The 15,825-nt window shown below is 42.4% G+C and overlaps 1 protein-coding gene across 2 annotated transcripts in view; it reads left to right on the forward strand.

Annotated features, from left to right (window-relative positions):
• The window catches only part of LOC122934971 (cytochrome P450 2K6-like), a 149,486-nt gene that overhangs the window by 75,000 nt on the left and 58,661 nt on the right, over window positions 1-15,825 (forward strand). For both annotated transcript variants that reach the window (XM_044290656.1, XM_044290657.1), the window contains exon 4: window positions 8,186-8,335. In XM_044290656.1, coding sequence (XP_044146591.1) covers window positions 8,186-8,335 — 150 coding nt within the window. The remainder of the gene's footprint in view (window positions 1-8,185; window positions 8,336-15,825) is intronic.

Genomic DNA, 15,825 nt, shown 5'->3' on the forward strand with positions numbered 1-15,825 from the left:
AAGTAGCCTAACAAAAGGCCTGATGACATGCCTTGGCCTCAAAATGTTCCCCACGCTGCTGTATTTAACGGCGGCAACAATACCATTATTTTTCAGGCATGTGCACATGCCTAATTTTTCTGGCCTCTGGTGCTGCACTGTGGCTGTAAAAAAAAAAAAAAAGGCACATACAAGTGTCAATTCCCCTTCGTGATCGTTACCTTGTTGTGGTGGAGGGGCTTGCATATCACAATGAAGCGATCATCACCTCTATGAGTGTGTTGGCAATGTTGCCACACCCCAGATGATAAGGCCGTTGCTTCATTATGATAAGACCAAAAGCGATCGGCTGGATAATTTTTCATAGAAAAAACATTAATTATTTTTTTTAAGTTGTATGGGTTTTTAATACATAAAATAAATAAAAAATCATAATAAAGTCTCTTAAGAGTTTATTAGAAATAATGCAGACAATTTAAAAAATCCCCAACAATTCCAATACAAAGCAAGTACAAAGCTCAGAACTAGATTATTTCAGGATGTCATAATGGTTCGTTAATTCGACAATGGTTAATCAATTCGACACACACGTCCCCGGATAGGGGACGTAACAGGGATTAAACTGATAGGAATAGTACTAGTTAAGACACCACTCATATATGGTGTCACAGCACATTGCTCCGTGCACGCGCAGTGCCCCAACTTGGGAGTAAGAGGACCGACCAAGCTGCTTTTTCCATCTCCCGGTTCCTAAAATCAATTCAGTTTGGTGTATCAGAGTTTGGTCTGTCACTGTGAAGGCAGTCGAAGGTACCCGGCCTAAATTTTTTTCACAAAAGGCAATCCCACTCTGATATGGGACGTAACAGGGATTAAACTGATGAGAATAGTACTACAGAAAATACCACTCATATCGGGTGGGACAGTAAATTGCATGGCGCAGACACAGTGACCGTGGATTAAAACAAAGGGGAGGGAGTCAGCGTTTTTTTAACCATCTCCCCGTTCGAAAAATCTATTCAATTCACCTTTCAGGGACCCTTGGTGTTGTACGTGGCTGGGTGGAGGAAGAAACCTTCAATGACATCAACGGGACATGGCTAGCTTGGTATCCAATGGGGAGTTTGCGGTTGGGCAAATGGACTGTTTGCGGTTGTTTGCGGTGCATTAAAAGGGGAGTTTGGTCTGTCAATGTCTGTAAAGCGGGCGTAACCCTTACACTACCTGATCGATACAACATCATACCTGATCCTATACACACACTGGATGTTTTAAACCACGTTGTTCAAAAAACATTTAGGATTGTTAAGTGATTTATGCCCTTTATGGAATAAAACCCAACTCTGCGTCAACTATGTCATTTTCCATGGGAGTTTTGCCATGGATCCCCCTCCGGCATGCCACAGTCCAGGTGTTAGTCCCCTTGAAACAACTTTTCCGTCACTACTGTGGCCGGAAAGAGTCCCTGTGGGTTTTAAAATTCGCCTGCCTATTGAAGTCAATGGTGGTTCGCCCGGTTCGCCCGTTCACGAACATTTGCAAAAATTCACGTTTGTCGTTCGCGAACGTAAATTTTTTATGTTTGCGACATCTCTAGTGACAGTCAGTTATGCAAGTCTAATCCCAGATGTGCAGTAGATTTGAGGTATTTTTCACCCCAGTAAGCACAAAGCCGTATTTGTGGCCTAAATGTGACAGTCACTTATGCACGTCTAATCCCAGATATGCAGTATATCAGAGGGTTTTTTCACCCCTGTAACCAAAAAGCCGTTTTTTTTTTGGCCTAAATGTGACAGACACTTATGCATGTCTAATCCCAGATGTGCAGTATATTAGAGGGTTTTTTCACCTCAGTAAGCACAAAGCTGTATTTCTGGCTTAAACGTGACAGTCACTTATGCATGTCTAATCCCAGATGTGCAGTATATCAGAGGTTTTTTTCACCCCCGTAACCAAAAAGCCGCATTTGTGGCCTAAATGTGACACTCACTTATGCACTTCTTATCCCAGATGTGCAGTATACGAGAGGGTTTTTTTCACCCCAGAAAGCAGAAAGCCGTATTTGTGGCCAAAATGTGACACTCACTTATGCATGTCTAAACCTATATGTGTACTATATGAAACAGATGTTTTTTTTGTCTCCTCAGTATGCCCCACTATGAGAAAGCCGTATTGGTGGCCTAAATTTCACAGTCACTTATGCATGTCTAATCCCAGATGTGCAGTATATCAGAGGGTTTTTTCACTCCAGTAAGCACAAAGCCATATTTCTGGCCTAGAAAGAGTCCCTGTGGGTTTTAAAATTCGCCTGCCTATCGAAGTCAATGGTGGTTCGCCCGGTTCACCCGGTTTGCCCGTTCGCGAACATTTGCAAAAATTCACTTTTGTCGTTCGCGAACGGAAAATTTTATGTTTGTGACATCTCTAGTGACAGTCACTTATGCAAGTCTAATCCCAGTTGTGCAGTAGATTAGAGTTTTTTTTCACCCCAGTAAGCACAAAGCCGTATTTCTGGCCTAAATGTGACAGTCACTTATGCACGTCTAATCCCAGATATGCAGTATATCAAAGGTTTTTTTCACCACAGTAAGCGCAAAGCCGTTTTTCTGGCCTAAATGTGACAGACACTTATGCATGTCTAATCCCAGATGTGCAGTATATTAGAGGGTTTTTTCACCCCAGTAAGCACAAAGCCGTATTTCTGGCGTAAACGTGACAGTCACTTATGCATGTCTAATCCCAGATGTGCAGTATATCAGAGGTTTTTTTCACCCTAGTAACCAAAAAGCCGTATTTGTGGCCTAAATGTGACACTCACTTATGCACTTCTTATCCCAGATGTGCAGTATACCAGAGGGTTTTTTCACCCCAGAAAGCACAAAGCCGTATTTCTGGCCAAAATGTGACAGTCACCTATGCAGGTCTAATCCCAGAGTTGCAGTATATTAGAGGGTTTTTTTTCACCCCAGTAACTAAAAAGCCGTATTTCTGGCATTAATGTGACACCCACTTATGCATGTCTAATCCCAGATGTGCAGTCTATTAGAGGTTTTTTTTTCACCCAGTAACCAAAAAGACGTATTTCTGGCCTAAATGTGACAGTCACTTATGCATGTCTAATCCCAAATGTGCAGTGTATTAGAGGGTTTTTTCACCCCAGTAACCAAAAAGCCATATTTCTGGCTAAAATGTGACAGTCACTTATGCATGTCTAATCCCAGATGTGCAGTGTATTAGAGTTTTTTTTTACCCCAGTAACCAAAAAGCCGTATTTCTGGCCTAAATGTGACAGTCACTTATGCACGTCTAATCCCAGATGTGCAGTATATCAGAGGGGTTTTTTCACTCCATTAAGTAAAAAGCTGTATTTCTGGCCTAAATTTGATACTCACTTATGCATGTCTAATCCCAGATGTGCAGTATATCAGAGGGTTTTTTCACCCCAGTAACCAAAAAGCCGTATTTCTTGCCTAAATGTGACAATCACTTGTGCATGTCCAATCCCAGAATTGCAGTATATTAGAGTTTTTTTTTTCACCCCAGTAACCAAAAAGCCGTATTTCTGGCCTAAATGTGACAGTCACTTATGAATGTCTAATCCCAGATGTGCAGTATATTAGAGGGTTTTTTCACCCCAGTAAGCACAAAGCCGTATTTCTGGCCTAAACGTGACAGTCACTTATGCATGTCTAATCCCAGATGTGCAGTATAATAGAGGTTTTTTTCACCCCAGTAACTAAAAAGCTGTATTTCTGGCCGAAATGTGACACTCACTTATGCATGTCTAATCCCAGATGTGCAGTATATCAGAGGGTTTTTTCACCCCAGTAACCAAAAAGCCGTATTTCTGGCCTGAATGTGACACTCACTTATGCACGTCTAATCCCTGATGTGCAGTATATCAGAGGGGTTTTTTTTCACCCCAGTAAACACAAAGCCGTATTTATGGCCTAAATGTGACAGTTACCTATGCATGTCTAATCCCAGATGTGCAGTATATTAGAGGGTTTTTTCACCCCAGTAACCAAAAAGCAGTATTTGTGGCCTAAATGTGACACTCTCTTATGCATGTCTAATCCCAGATGTACAGTATATCAGAGGGTTTTTTCACCCCAGTAACCAAAAAGCCATATTTCTGGCCGAAATGTGACACCCACTTATGCATGTCTAAACCTAGATGTGTACTATATGAAACAGATGTTTTTTTGTTTTGTTTTTTCACCCCAGTATGCCCCAGTATAAGAAAGCCGTATTTGTGGCCTAAATTTCACAGTCACGTATGCCTGTCCAATCTCAGATGTGCAGTATATCCGAGGGTTTTTTCACTCCAGTAAGCAAAAAGCTGTATTTCTGGCCTAAATGTGACACTCACTCATGCATGTCTAATCCCAGATGTGCAGTATAATAGAGTTTTTTTTCACCCCAGTAACTAAAAAGCTGTATTTCTGGCCGAAATGTGACAGTCACTTATGCACATCTAATCACAGATATGCAGTATATTAGAAGGTTTTTTTCACCCCAGTAACCAAAAAGTTGTATTTCTGGTCTAAATGTGACACTCACTTATGCACGTCTAATCCCTGATGTGTAGTATATCAGAGGTTTTTTTTTCACCCCAGTAAACACAAAGCCGTATTTATGGCCTAAATGTGACAGTTACCTATGCATGTCTAATCCCAGATGTGCAGTATATTAGAGGGTTTTTTCACCCCAGTAACCAAAAAGCCGTATTTGTGGCCTAAATGTGACACTCTCTTATGCATGTCTAATCCCAGATGTACAGTATATCAGAGGGTTTTTTCACCCCAGTAACCAAAAAGCCATATTTCTGGCCTAAATGTGACACTCACTTATGCATGTCTAAACCTAGATGTGTACTATATGAAACAGATGTTTTTTTGTTTTTGTTTTTCACCCCAGTATGCCCCAGTATGAAAAAGCAGTATTTGTGGCCTAAATTTCACAGTCACGTATGTCTGTCCAATCCTAGATGTGCAGTATATCCAAGGGTTTTTTCACTCCAGTAAGCAAAAAGCTGTATTTCTGGCCTAAATTTGACACTCACTTATGCACGTTTAATCCCAGATGTGCAGTATATCAGAGGGTTTTTTCACTCCAGTAAGCACAAAGCCGTATTTGTGGCCTAAATGTGACACTCACTCATGCATGTCTAATCCCAGATGTACAGTATATCAGAGGGTTTTTTCACCCCAGTAACCAAAAAGCCATATTTCTGGCCTAAATGTGACACTCACTTATGCATGTCTAAACCTAGATGTGTACTATATGAAACAGATGTTTTTTTTTTTTTTTCCACCCTAGTTTGCCCCAGTATGAGAAAGCCGTATTTGTGGCCTAAATTTCACAGTCACGTATGCCTGTCCAATCCTAGATGTGCAGTATATCCAAGGGTTTTTTCACTCCAGTAAGCAAAAAGCTGTATTTCTGGCCTAAATTTGACACTCACTTATGCACGTTTAATCCCAGATGTGCAGTATATCAGAGGGTTTTTTCACTCCAGTAAGCACAAAGCCGTATTTGTGGCCTAAATGTGACACTCACTTATGCATGTCTAATCCCAGATGTACAGTATATCAGAGGGTTTTTTCACCCCAGTAACCAAAAAGCCATATTTCTGGCCTAAATGTGACACTCACTTATGCATGTCTAAACCTAGATGTGTACTATATGAAACAGATGTTTTTTTTTTTTTTCCACCCCAGTTTGCCCCAGTATGAGAAAGCCGTATTTGTGGCCTAAATTTCACAGTCACGTATGCCTGTCCAATCCCAGATGTGCAGTATATCTGAGGTTTTTTTCACTCCAGTAAGCAAAAAGCTGTATTTCTGGCCTAAATTTGACACTCACTTATGCACGCTTAATCCTAGATGTGCACTATGTGAAACAGATGGGGGTTTTTTCACCTCAGCAAACAAAAAGCTGTATTTCTGGCCTAAATGTGACACTCACTTATGCATGTCTAATCCCAGATGTGCACTATATAACAGATGTTTTTTTTTTTTTTTACCCCAGTAAGCAAAAAGCAGTATTTCTGGACTTGCAGACATGCAGATATCCTGTGCTGGTGCACTATCGTTGCATAAAATGGCTGCCGATTATGTATTGATATTGACAAACTGAAGCAAAAAAAAGTTTGTTTCAGCAGTAGTTGGCTCAGAGAGGACTTAAAAAAATTGTGCACTGCACCCACAAAACACATTTGCTATAGATCGCTGAGTAAAAAAGCAGTTCTTCAAAAGATTTCTCCCTGATCTCTCCTTCACAGCAGCTGCAGCCTCTCCCTACACTAATCTGAGCAGAGTGACGGGCGGCGCTACGTGACTCCAGCTTAAATATAGGCTGGGTCACATGCTGCAGTTGGCCAATCACAGCCATGCCAATAGTAGGCATGGCTGTGATGGTCTTTTGGGGCAAGTAGTATGACGCTTGTTGATTGGCTGCACTCCATCCTTTCAAAAAGCACCAAGAAAGTGCTGAACACCGAACCTGAACCCTAACTTTTACATAAATGTTCGGGTCCTGGTCCGGGTGCCGAAAAACCTAAAGTTCGGTACGAACCCGAACTTTACAGTTCAGGTTCGCTCAACTCTACACATGACTATTACAGAACAGTGTTTATTTTAAATATGACTATAACCCCCACATCCATAGGAATCCACCCATATTTTGCAGTACATGGGTGGATTTCTATGGATGAGGGGGGTTATAGTCATATCTAGACAGATGCCAATTACAGAACAGTCCCTGGACAGTGTTCATTTTAAAAATACTGTAACTATAACCCCCCTTTTAGTTCAATTTATATTTTTCTCCATTTTCCTCCTCTGAAAACTTATCATCAGGTGCGTCTTATAAAGCGAAAAATACGGTATCTCACTTTGCATGTAATGAGTCTATCTCATATATTAGTTTTACCTTTTAAGTTGCATTACTGAAAAAAATAACTTTGCACGATATTCTAATTTTTCGAGTTTCACCTGTATGTGATTGAGCATATGAAAAGTACAAAGAAGCTAAAAGTCCTTGTGACGCTGACTATCAAGAAGAGAAGAGTCAGAAATCAGGGTCACAGATTACGTGAATTTGTCTCTTTTCTAGGGCTCAATAAAATGTTATTTTTTTTAAAAGACTGATAGGGGTTTGAACCCAAGAACACTGCATCTGAGGCAGGCATCTAAACCACTGAGCTATAGGTTCAGGTTTTCTTCATAAGTTTTCTTCATCTGTGGCCTCCTGATTCTGTGAGCACCTCCACACTCTGTCATTGTGCCACTCTGTGGCCTCCTCCTGATGCTGCTGCTGCCCCCACCTTCAGACTCTGCCATTGGTCCACTCTGCGGTCTCCTCATGCTGCTTCAACCTCACCACTATGTCATAGGGCCGCTCTGTGGATTTCTCATGCTGTTCCCGCCCTCCCCACTTCATGACTCGGCCACTATTTTGCCTTTCGGCCTGGCTGACATAATTATTTATTTGACCCTTCTTCTGATCTGTCAGAAGGAAGGAAAAATTAGATGCACAATGGATCCTGTCTGTGTAGCAGCTGTAAGGCCTATATGGTCCCATCAGAATTGGCATATGAATTGGTAGCCAAAAGCAGGAGTGGGTACAAAACGTGTCATTTCTGTTTTAGATCCACTCTTGTTTTTTTGGGCATTAGCAATACTTTAGTTTTTTGTGGGTTATTGTTCTGACGGATCAGAGGAAGGGCAAATTAATCAGTGACGTCAACACAAACTTACTGCTGACACCCTTTCCACTCTGTCATGGGGGCTCTACTTGTTTAAGTGTTTCAGAGAACAGGTTCTGTAGACATCTATGTGGAATCAGCTGATGAGGGGGTAAAAGGAGTGTGCTTCTTGTTGACGGCTGTAAGGCTCAGTTGATACTTCAGTTATTTGGTCAGTTTTGGCCCAGTGACTGCCCAAATAAGTGAAATGTGCCGTGATTCTAAGAATGACCCCTGTCATCTGCGTATCATACTGACTCACAGTATTATTTCACTACCACAGCAGACTCCCTATGCGTGTTACTGCAAGGCACAGTGTTCTACGAAGCCCGGAAATAGCTGTTGTTTTAACGTAATTTTTTTTTAAAAACTCTGCGAATTGGCCGAATAAAATTTTTGAGAAATTCGCTCATCTCTAACATCATGTATCACATTATACATATCCCTTTCATTCAGGTGTTGCCTTCTCCAATGGAGACAACTGGAAGGTGATGAGAAGATTTACACTCTCAACCTTACGAGACTATGGAATGGGGAAGAAAACCATACAAGATAAGATCATTGAAGAGTCTGAATTCCTAACTCAGAAAATAAGATTATATGAAGGTGAGTGGATAATTCATCACTTCCTTAGTATTTCAACACTCCATAACATATGGTGCCTATGGTCGTTAAAGGAGTTTTCTGCCGAATGACATATTTGGAATAGTCATCTCTGTTATATAGTTCAAAAATAAAAAAAAAAAAACCTTGCTTGCTGGTTCAGTCGTCAAAGATAATATTCATGGAATGTTTCAGATTAATAGCTTCAATGTTCAAAATGCAACATATTTTGGGGCCTTCCTGGTTGTGGGGGTCAACGGTTACATTTCTCACATAAAAGGATTAAATCCAAGCACTCTATTCAATAAATACAAGTTGTGAAACAAATTAAGAATTTTTCATTACAAACAAAATAAATGAAAGTTTACTGAGTGGCTGCTCCATGCGGTACAGGGTCCCCGTTCTCGTAATCAATAGCTGTGCGAGTGGAAAGTCCCCCACAGTTCTATCCTGTGTATAGAGGATAACTGTCATGTTCTTCCAACGGCACGCTCCTCATCAGGCAGTTCCGCCTGCATACAGTTATCAAGGCAACAACATTGGTCTTTCTGGTTCAGGAAGCAACAGCCAACCACAGGTACGCTGATGTCATCAGTCATGAGACACTGGACAGGGCACATGACCAGGAAGTGCTGCCTATTTAAGCAGGCAGCCTGATGGCCACACATTGTCTGTGATTGGTGTTATCTTCCTGGATTGCCTCACTAGACTTAGGGTTGTACGTTTCTGAATTAACGCTTCTACTTCTCCCCAGTAGGACTTAATCTGAGGGCAATCCCACCAAATATGCGACAGAGAGCCCACTCCTTTTCCACATCTCCAACACTCTCTTGTAGTCGCTAACCCTCTTTTGAAGAGAAAATCAGGGGTTTTATACCACCTTGTAAGTAATTTGAAGTGATTCTCGTGTAAACGGGTACAGTGTCTCAGGACCTGTTTGACCTCTGCATCATTCCAAACTCTAGTCAATTCCTTTTCCCATTCTCTGAGGTATAAAGGTTTCAGAGGTTCCCCCTCGCCTCCAACTAATGAGTAGAGCTTTGACACCTTCCTGGCAGCAGCAAGCAGCAAGGAGATTAATTTCTCAAAATCGGTTAAGGACCTTTGGAGGGAGTACTGCTCCTTCAACTCTCCACACACAGCTTTTATTTGGGCATTTGCAAGGGAAAATCCTGGGGAATCAGTGATGGAGCATGGAAGCACTCCAAGAATGGAGGACTCCACATCAGGAGTAACTTCACCAAGTCTGACCGATGTCAGGGAGGTCCACAAATGTGGTTTATCTAAGTTAACTTGATTTATGAGGTCTGGAATAAGGCTCACTGGCATCAGGGGGGATGGAATAGGGGACAAACTTTTGCTCATTTCTCTCCATACCTCTCCAAGTCCACGGATCATTGGATCTACAGTCATATTTCAATGTATAGTCCTATCTGGGAGCCATAAGTTTTTCTGGAATTGTATTCCTGTACTATGACTACAAATGGTGTATACATCTGGTTGTCTTTTGAGGTCTACCATTTCAAGCCATCTATTGAGTTGTATAGCGCTATAGTATCTAGAGACGTCAGGTAATCCCAATCCTCCTCTCTCCCTACCTCTGATTAGGATTTCATGAGAAATCCGAGGCTTCCTACCATTCCATAGGAACCTAGAAAACATACCCCTTATTTTCGAGAGAAAAGATTTAGGAAGCCAAATTGTGACTAATTGCACGACATACAAGACTTTTGGCATCACATAAGCCTTTAGAATGTTTTTTTTTTGTCCAATCCAGAAGAGGTAGGGCAGGTTGTAAGCTAGTAGAAGACGTTGTATCTCTCCTAAAAGGGGAACATAGTTGTGTTGATATAGATCATTGGTGTTTCTGGGGATTTGGATCCCTAGATATTTGATAGGCCCCTTAGTCCAATGGAATGGGAATCGGGCGCGTAAGGCAGCTACTTTGGGTTCTGGCAGAGATATATTTAATATCTCAGATTTGGTGTGATTCACCTTAAAATCCGAGAGAGACCTATATATTTCTATACTATTCACCAAGGGGGCTAGTCCCTTCTCAGGATCCATTATTAAGAACAGCAGATCATCCGCAAACGCAGTGCATTTTAGTTCTTTCTGGCCATATTTAACTCCTGGAATATCTGGTGATTGCCTGACTATCTGTAAGAGCGTCTCCACTACTAAGATAAAAAAAGAGGGGGATAGAGGGCACCCCTGTCTGGTCCCATTGGTGATATGAAAAGACGGTGAGAGTGTGCCATTGACTTTCAATCTAGCGTAAGGGTTCTGGTAAAGGGTAAAGATTGCCTGCTTAAAGGCATCTGGGAAGGCAAAGCGTTACAGGGTCAACTTCATAAACAGCCAGTTGACCCTATCAAACGCCTTTTCGGAATTGATGCTAAGTAAAGCTAGGGGTAGTTTCTATTTATGTGCCATGTGTATGGCGTGAAATATTCTGTGGGAATTGTCTTTCCCCTCCCGACCCTGGACAAAGCCTGATTGCTCATGTCCTATCAGAGCTGGCAAGAACTTGCCTAGCCTGCACGCTATGATCTTGGCCCACAGTTTTAGGTCCAGGTTCAGGAGGGAAATTGGGCGATAGCTCCCGCAGCTTTGGGGATCTTTTCCCTCCTTAGGGATTAAGGTGACATAAGATTCTAGTGTCTGGGCAGGGAGTCACGCTGTAGTAGGGAATTGCACACTTCTGTAAACCTGGGGATAAGAATGTCCTGGAATTTTTTATAATATAGCAAAGACAAACCGTCTGGTCCTGGGCTTTTGCCAGGTGGAAAGCTTTTAAGAGTGCTGACTACTTCTTCAGTTGTTATTGGTCTAATGAGGTACGTAGAGTGTTCTGGTGTGGTGACCGGAAGATGAAGAGATTCTAGGAAATCCATCATGCGGTGCTCCCTTTGGAGTTCCCGGTCAGGTGTTCCTGTCTGATGGAGGTTGTACAGCGCAGAGTAGAACTCTTTAAAGGCCTTAGCAATTTCTGGAGTTTCATTAGTCAGTTTGCCATCTGACTGTTTTATAGAGGAAATGTGAGTGACATTCTTAGCTTTCTTAAGCAAGGATGACATCAGCTTTCCTCCTTTGTCTCCATGAGCATATACTTTATGCTGAAAATTCAACATTTGCCTCGCCACTTTTTGGTTAAGGAGGTCGCGGAGTTGAATTCTAAGTTCTGTCAGAGCTTTTTGGTGTTCGTTACATAGCAAAGCTTTATGTACTTTCTCTATTGTTGCTATGTCCGCTAAGAGTGTGTCAACGGCTTTTTGTTGTTCTCTCTTAACCCTAGTGGCCAAAAAGATAAAGCAGCCTCTAATAAACGCCTTGTGGGTCTCCCATACAATAGGTTGTGAGCTGTGTGTGGAGGAGTTGAGCGCAAAGTACTCTGTCAATTAGTAGACATAATTCTAAGCTTGTCAGGAAGAGGTGTGCTGAGTACATTAATTAAGTACATATCATGGAATAGCACCCCAGATCTAAGCTTTCAGGCAACAGGATATTAAGAATATTAAACAAAAGTTTAGGCGTAAGGCAACTCTCACCTTTTCCACGACACCCTCCGGGCAACTTTCAAGTTATCTCATTAAACAAAAGTGTACATATGTCTAATCATCACAAATACACGTATTAGGTATGTCTATGCTGAGTACATCAAATATGCTGTACTCAATAAGTACATTAAGTAAAACAAAATGTGGTGCTTATCAGTCACCACTAATAAAGACCGTTTATGTAGATGCTGAGTACATTGAACGTAAACATATTATTACCTAAGCTATATAGGAGTAAACTGTCAGGTAATTAAGTGTAGAGAACATTTGTCAAGAAATCCTTATTAGTGAACATCAAAACAAGGCGCAAGATGCACCGGAACACTCAGTGGGGGTTAGTGGCAATCACAAACCCTTAGGGTATGCAGTGGTCTAGCTGTAGGTCCCTAGACCTGTGGTCAAGGGGCAGTAAATTCCACCTTATGCAATATATGTACTAAAGGGTAGGGACCATCCACAATGAAAGAACCAGCACCGGAACCCTCCCATGCTCTCATCAATACTGGACCAGATCTTGGCGTGTTAAGTCCTCAGGGTGGAAGGTCTGTGGATCCCATCATGTACTTGGCCGCTTTGCTGGCCTTGGTGCGTTGGACTCTTCTCCAGGGTTCCAGCTGTGGTAGGACTGGGAGTGTCGTCGGGTAGGCCACCGGTAGCCACGTCTGTCGATGGGCAGATACCAATGTGCTCCCACGCCTTGTCAAGATTATCCGGCATGTGTATGGTGATGTGTTTTCCATTCTTGTGTATGGACAGTCCAAAAGGGTACATCCAAGTGTATGTAATCTTTTGTGCTCGTAAGGCATCAAGCAGAGGCTTCATTATGCGCCGTTTTGCCAGTGTTGATGGTGAAATGTCCTGGTATAGCGCAATATCTGTACCTCCATACAAAATTCGGACTCTAGTACGTGCCGCCTCCATAACCAGCGCTGTGTCTACAAAACACAGTAAGCCGCAGACCACATCTCTCGGTCTCTCATTTGATTTTGGCTGGGGTCTCAAGGCTCTGTGTATGCGTTCAATTGTAATTGTCGCAGCGGAGTCAGGCTCCAATAAATCTGCAAATATTTCCATGGCTACTTTACGTAGCAATTCAGCAGCCCAGGATTCGAGTAGTCCTTTTATCCGAACATTACGCCGCCTGCTGCGATTTTCTTGATCTTCCAGCAGAGAGAAAGCTCTATTAAGCTCTTTGGCGTGTCCATTAAGGCAATGAGCCACACACCCCTGTGAAATGTGACCTCAGTTCGCGTGCTGCTTGCTCTAAGGCCTCCACTCTGTGTCCCACTTGGGAAATCTCGGTTTTGATGTCTGCCAATTCGGTCAGGACCGGTCTGAGGGCTTTGTCCAGTGCTTGGCTAAGCACTTTAGTGAGGAAGGACTTGGATACTGGTACGCATGAAAGAGGCGGAAGCCAAAGATTCAGAGGCGGACAGTGAGCGCTGCGGGGGCAGGGAAGCACATAGTCCTCGTGCTTCCTGAGGCAAAAAATGAACCGGCACCACCGCCCCCCATGTCAAATTCTTGACCTTACCCCTTTCCTAAAGCCAGAGATGTAACTTGACCAGCATGCACTATCTATAACACTGGTGTCTTCTTATGTAGCAGAAGGGTCTTTGGGCCTCTCAGTCTCCTGGGCACGGTGCGTAGCTACTGCTACCTCTGCACCCCATATAGCTATGCCCATGCCTAAGAAGTATATGGGACTTACTGAAACAGTTCCCTTAGCAACTACCCCTCTTTGCAGACAGCCACCTTATGTTGCAAAGGAGAGTCATCTATAAGACCCATCACCACCACCACCTATTAGACATTTATAACATTCCATGGATATAAGATAGAGTAACATTCACCTATTATTTGAGGTGACTTCTAGAGTTGAGCGAACCCGAACTGTAAAGTTCGGGTTTGTACCAAACTTTACGATTTTTGGGACCCAGACCCGAACCCGAACATTTCCGTAAAAGTTTGGGTTCGGGTTCGGTGTTTGGCAATCTCTTGGCACTTTTTGAAAGGCTGCAGGGCAGCCAATCAACAAGTGTTTAACTACTTTGCCCTAAGAGGCTATCACAGCCATGCCTACTAATTTCATGGCTATCATTTTTCAAGTGCATCATGTGACCCAGCCTCTATGAAAGCTGGAGTCACATAGCGCCGCACGTCACTCTGCTCTTGTCAGTGTAGGGAAAGCTACTGCTGCTGCTGCTGTGAGGGACAGATTCGGGCAGAATTCTGGTGTTGTACAATCTGCAAACTACAGCGATAATGGAGGGTGCTATGCTACAATATTGTACCCAGCCCTGAGCCCAGTGATACTCCAAAATAATTTTTAATCCATCTGTTAGTGAGGTCAGCGTCAGCGACCATTTTGTTAAATGCAGTCACCTTGAAACAGCATGTTCACTGCCTCTGTGCCAGGGACATTAGTCTACATCTGTTCTGGTAGCTCAGTGGAGGCGAAATTCCCTTTTTAGGCAGGTCAAGTACCTCTACAGCCGACAGTGCATACCTGGCAAATTATTCAATTACATTAGTCTGTCAGACTGTCACACATTTTTGTGACCTAAAGCAAGTTTTTTTTTTAATCTGTCTGCCACAGGCACTGCATATCTGACTGTCCAGTAAAACCGTTAAATAGTGCCGTTACCTTGCTGCTGTAAAAAAGCTACATTTTTGTGCTAGATAGCACTTTTGCGTACAGCGCAGTATTACCAATTTCATAATTAAGCAGTGAAATACTGCATTTCTAGAGTTGTTTGCCCAAAAAACTGTTCTAGTGCCACAGTGCACTTTTGCGTAAACCTCAGTATTAATACCTATTTTATAAAAAAAAGCTGTGAAATACTGCATTTCTATAGTTGGTTGCCAATAAAAGTGTTCTAGTGCCACACTGCACATTTGCGTACAGCAACAGTATTACCTATTTCATGATTAAGCAGTGAAATACTGCATTTCTATAGTTGGTTGCCAAAAAACACTGTACTTTTGCCCCAGAGCACTTTTGCGTACAACGCAGTATTACCTATTTTATAATTTATAAAGCAGTGAAATACTGCATTTCTACAGTTGTTTGCAATAAACACTGGTTTTGGCCTATATAGCTGATCTAAGGCCTACCCTGTATTTCTTTCATGTGAAGTAACCAGTGGAACTCTGCATTTACACAGATGTTTGCCAAAAAACACTGTACTATTGCCCCAGAGCACTTCTGTGTACAACACAGCATTAGCTATTTTAGAATTTACCTGTGAAATACTGCATTTCTACAGTTGTTTGCAATAAACACTGGTTATGTGGTAGGATGCACATTTGTCGGTGTACGCTGCGTTTCTGACAGTCCGTTATCGTCTGCAGTTAAATTGTTGGTTTGAAAATTCCAACTTTTGGTGATAGTGAAGTAATTGTATTCCATTGCTCTGTTACACTGTTGTGTGACCTAAAGAAATGTATTCTGTTTATGACACGGGCACTGACTTACTGTTAAGGAAATTAATTGTTGACTATCGGCAGTTTAATTGACACCTGGTAGGTGAACGCAAATAATGAGGAGAACATCAAATAACGGACGTGGATATGGTTGTGGTGGAGCTCCTGTTGCAGGGAGAGGAAGTGGCCTTTCTGCAGCCAGCTACATGTCCAAGTGAAACACCTTCCTCAGGTGCGAGTAGGCGCTAGAACCTGCAGCGTTATTTGGTAGGCCCCAATGCCGCTCTACGGATGGTGAGGCCAGAAGAAGTACAGGCGCTAGTAGATTGGGTGGCTGACAGTGGATCAGGTTCCTTCACGTTATCTCCCACCCAGTCCTCTGCAGAAAGCTCAGAGTTGGCACCTGCAGCCCATGGCCATTAGTGATGAGCGGGAGGTGCCATATTCAATTTTGCAATATTTCACGAATAGTCGATTGATTATTCATCTTATATTCGTCGAAACTGA

The sequence above is a fragment of the Bufo gargarizans genome, chromosome 4 (genome assembly GCF_014858855.1).
Source record: "Bufo gargarizans isolate SCDJY-AF-19 chromosome 4, ASM1485885v1, whole genome shotgun sequence".
NCBI classification, from domain to species: Eukaryota; Metazoa; Chordata; class Amphibia; order Anura; family Bufonidae; genus Bufo; species Bufo gargarizans.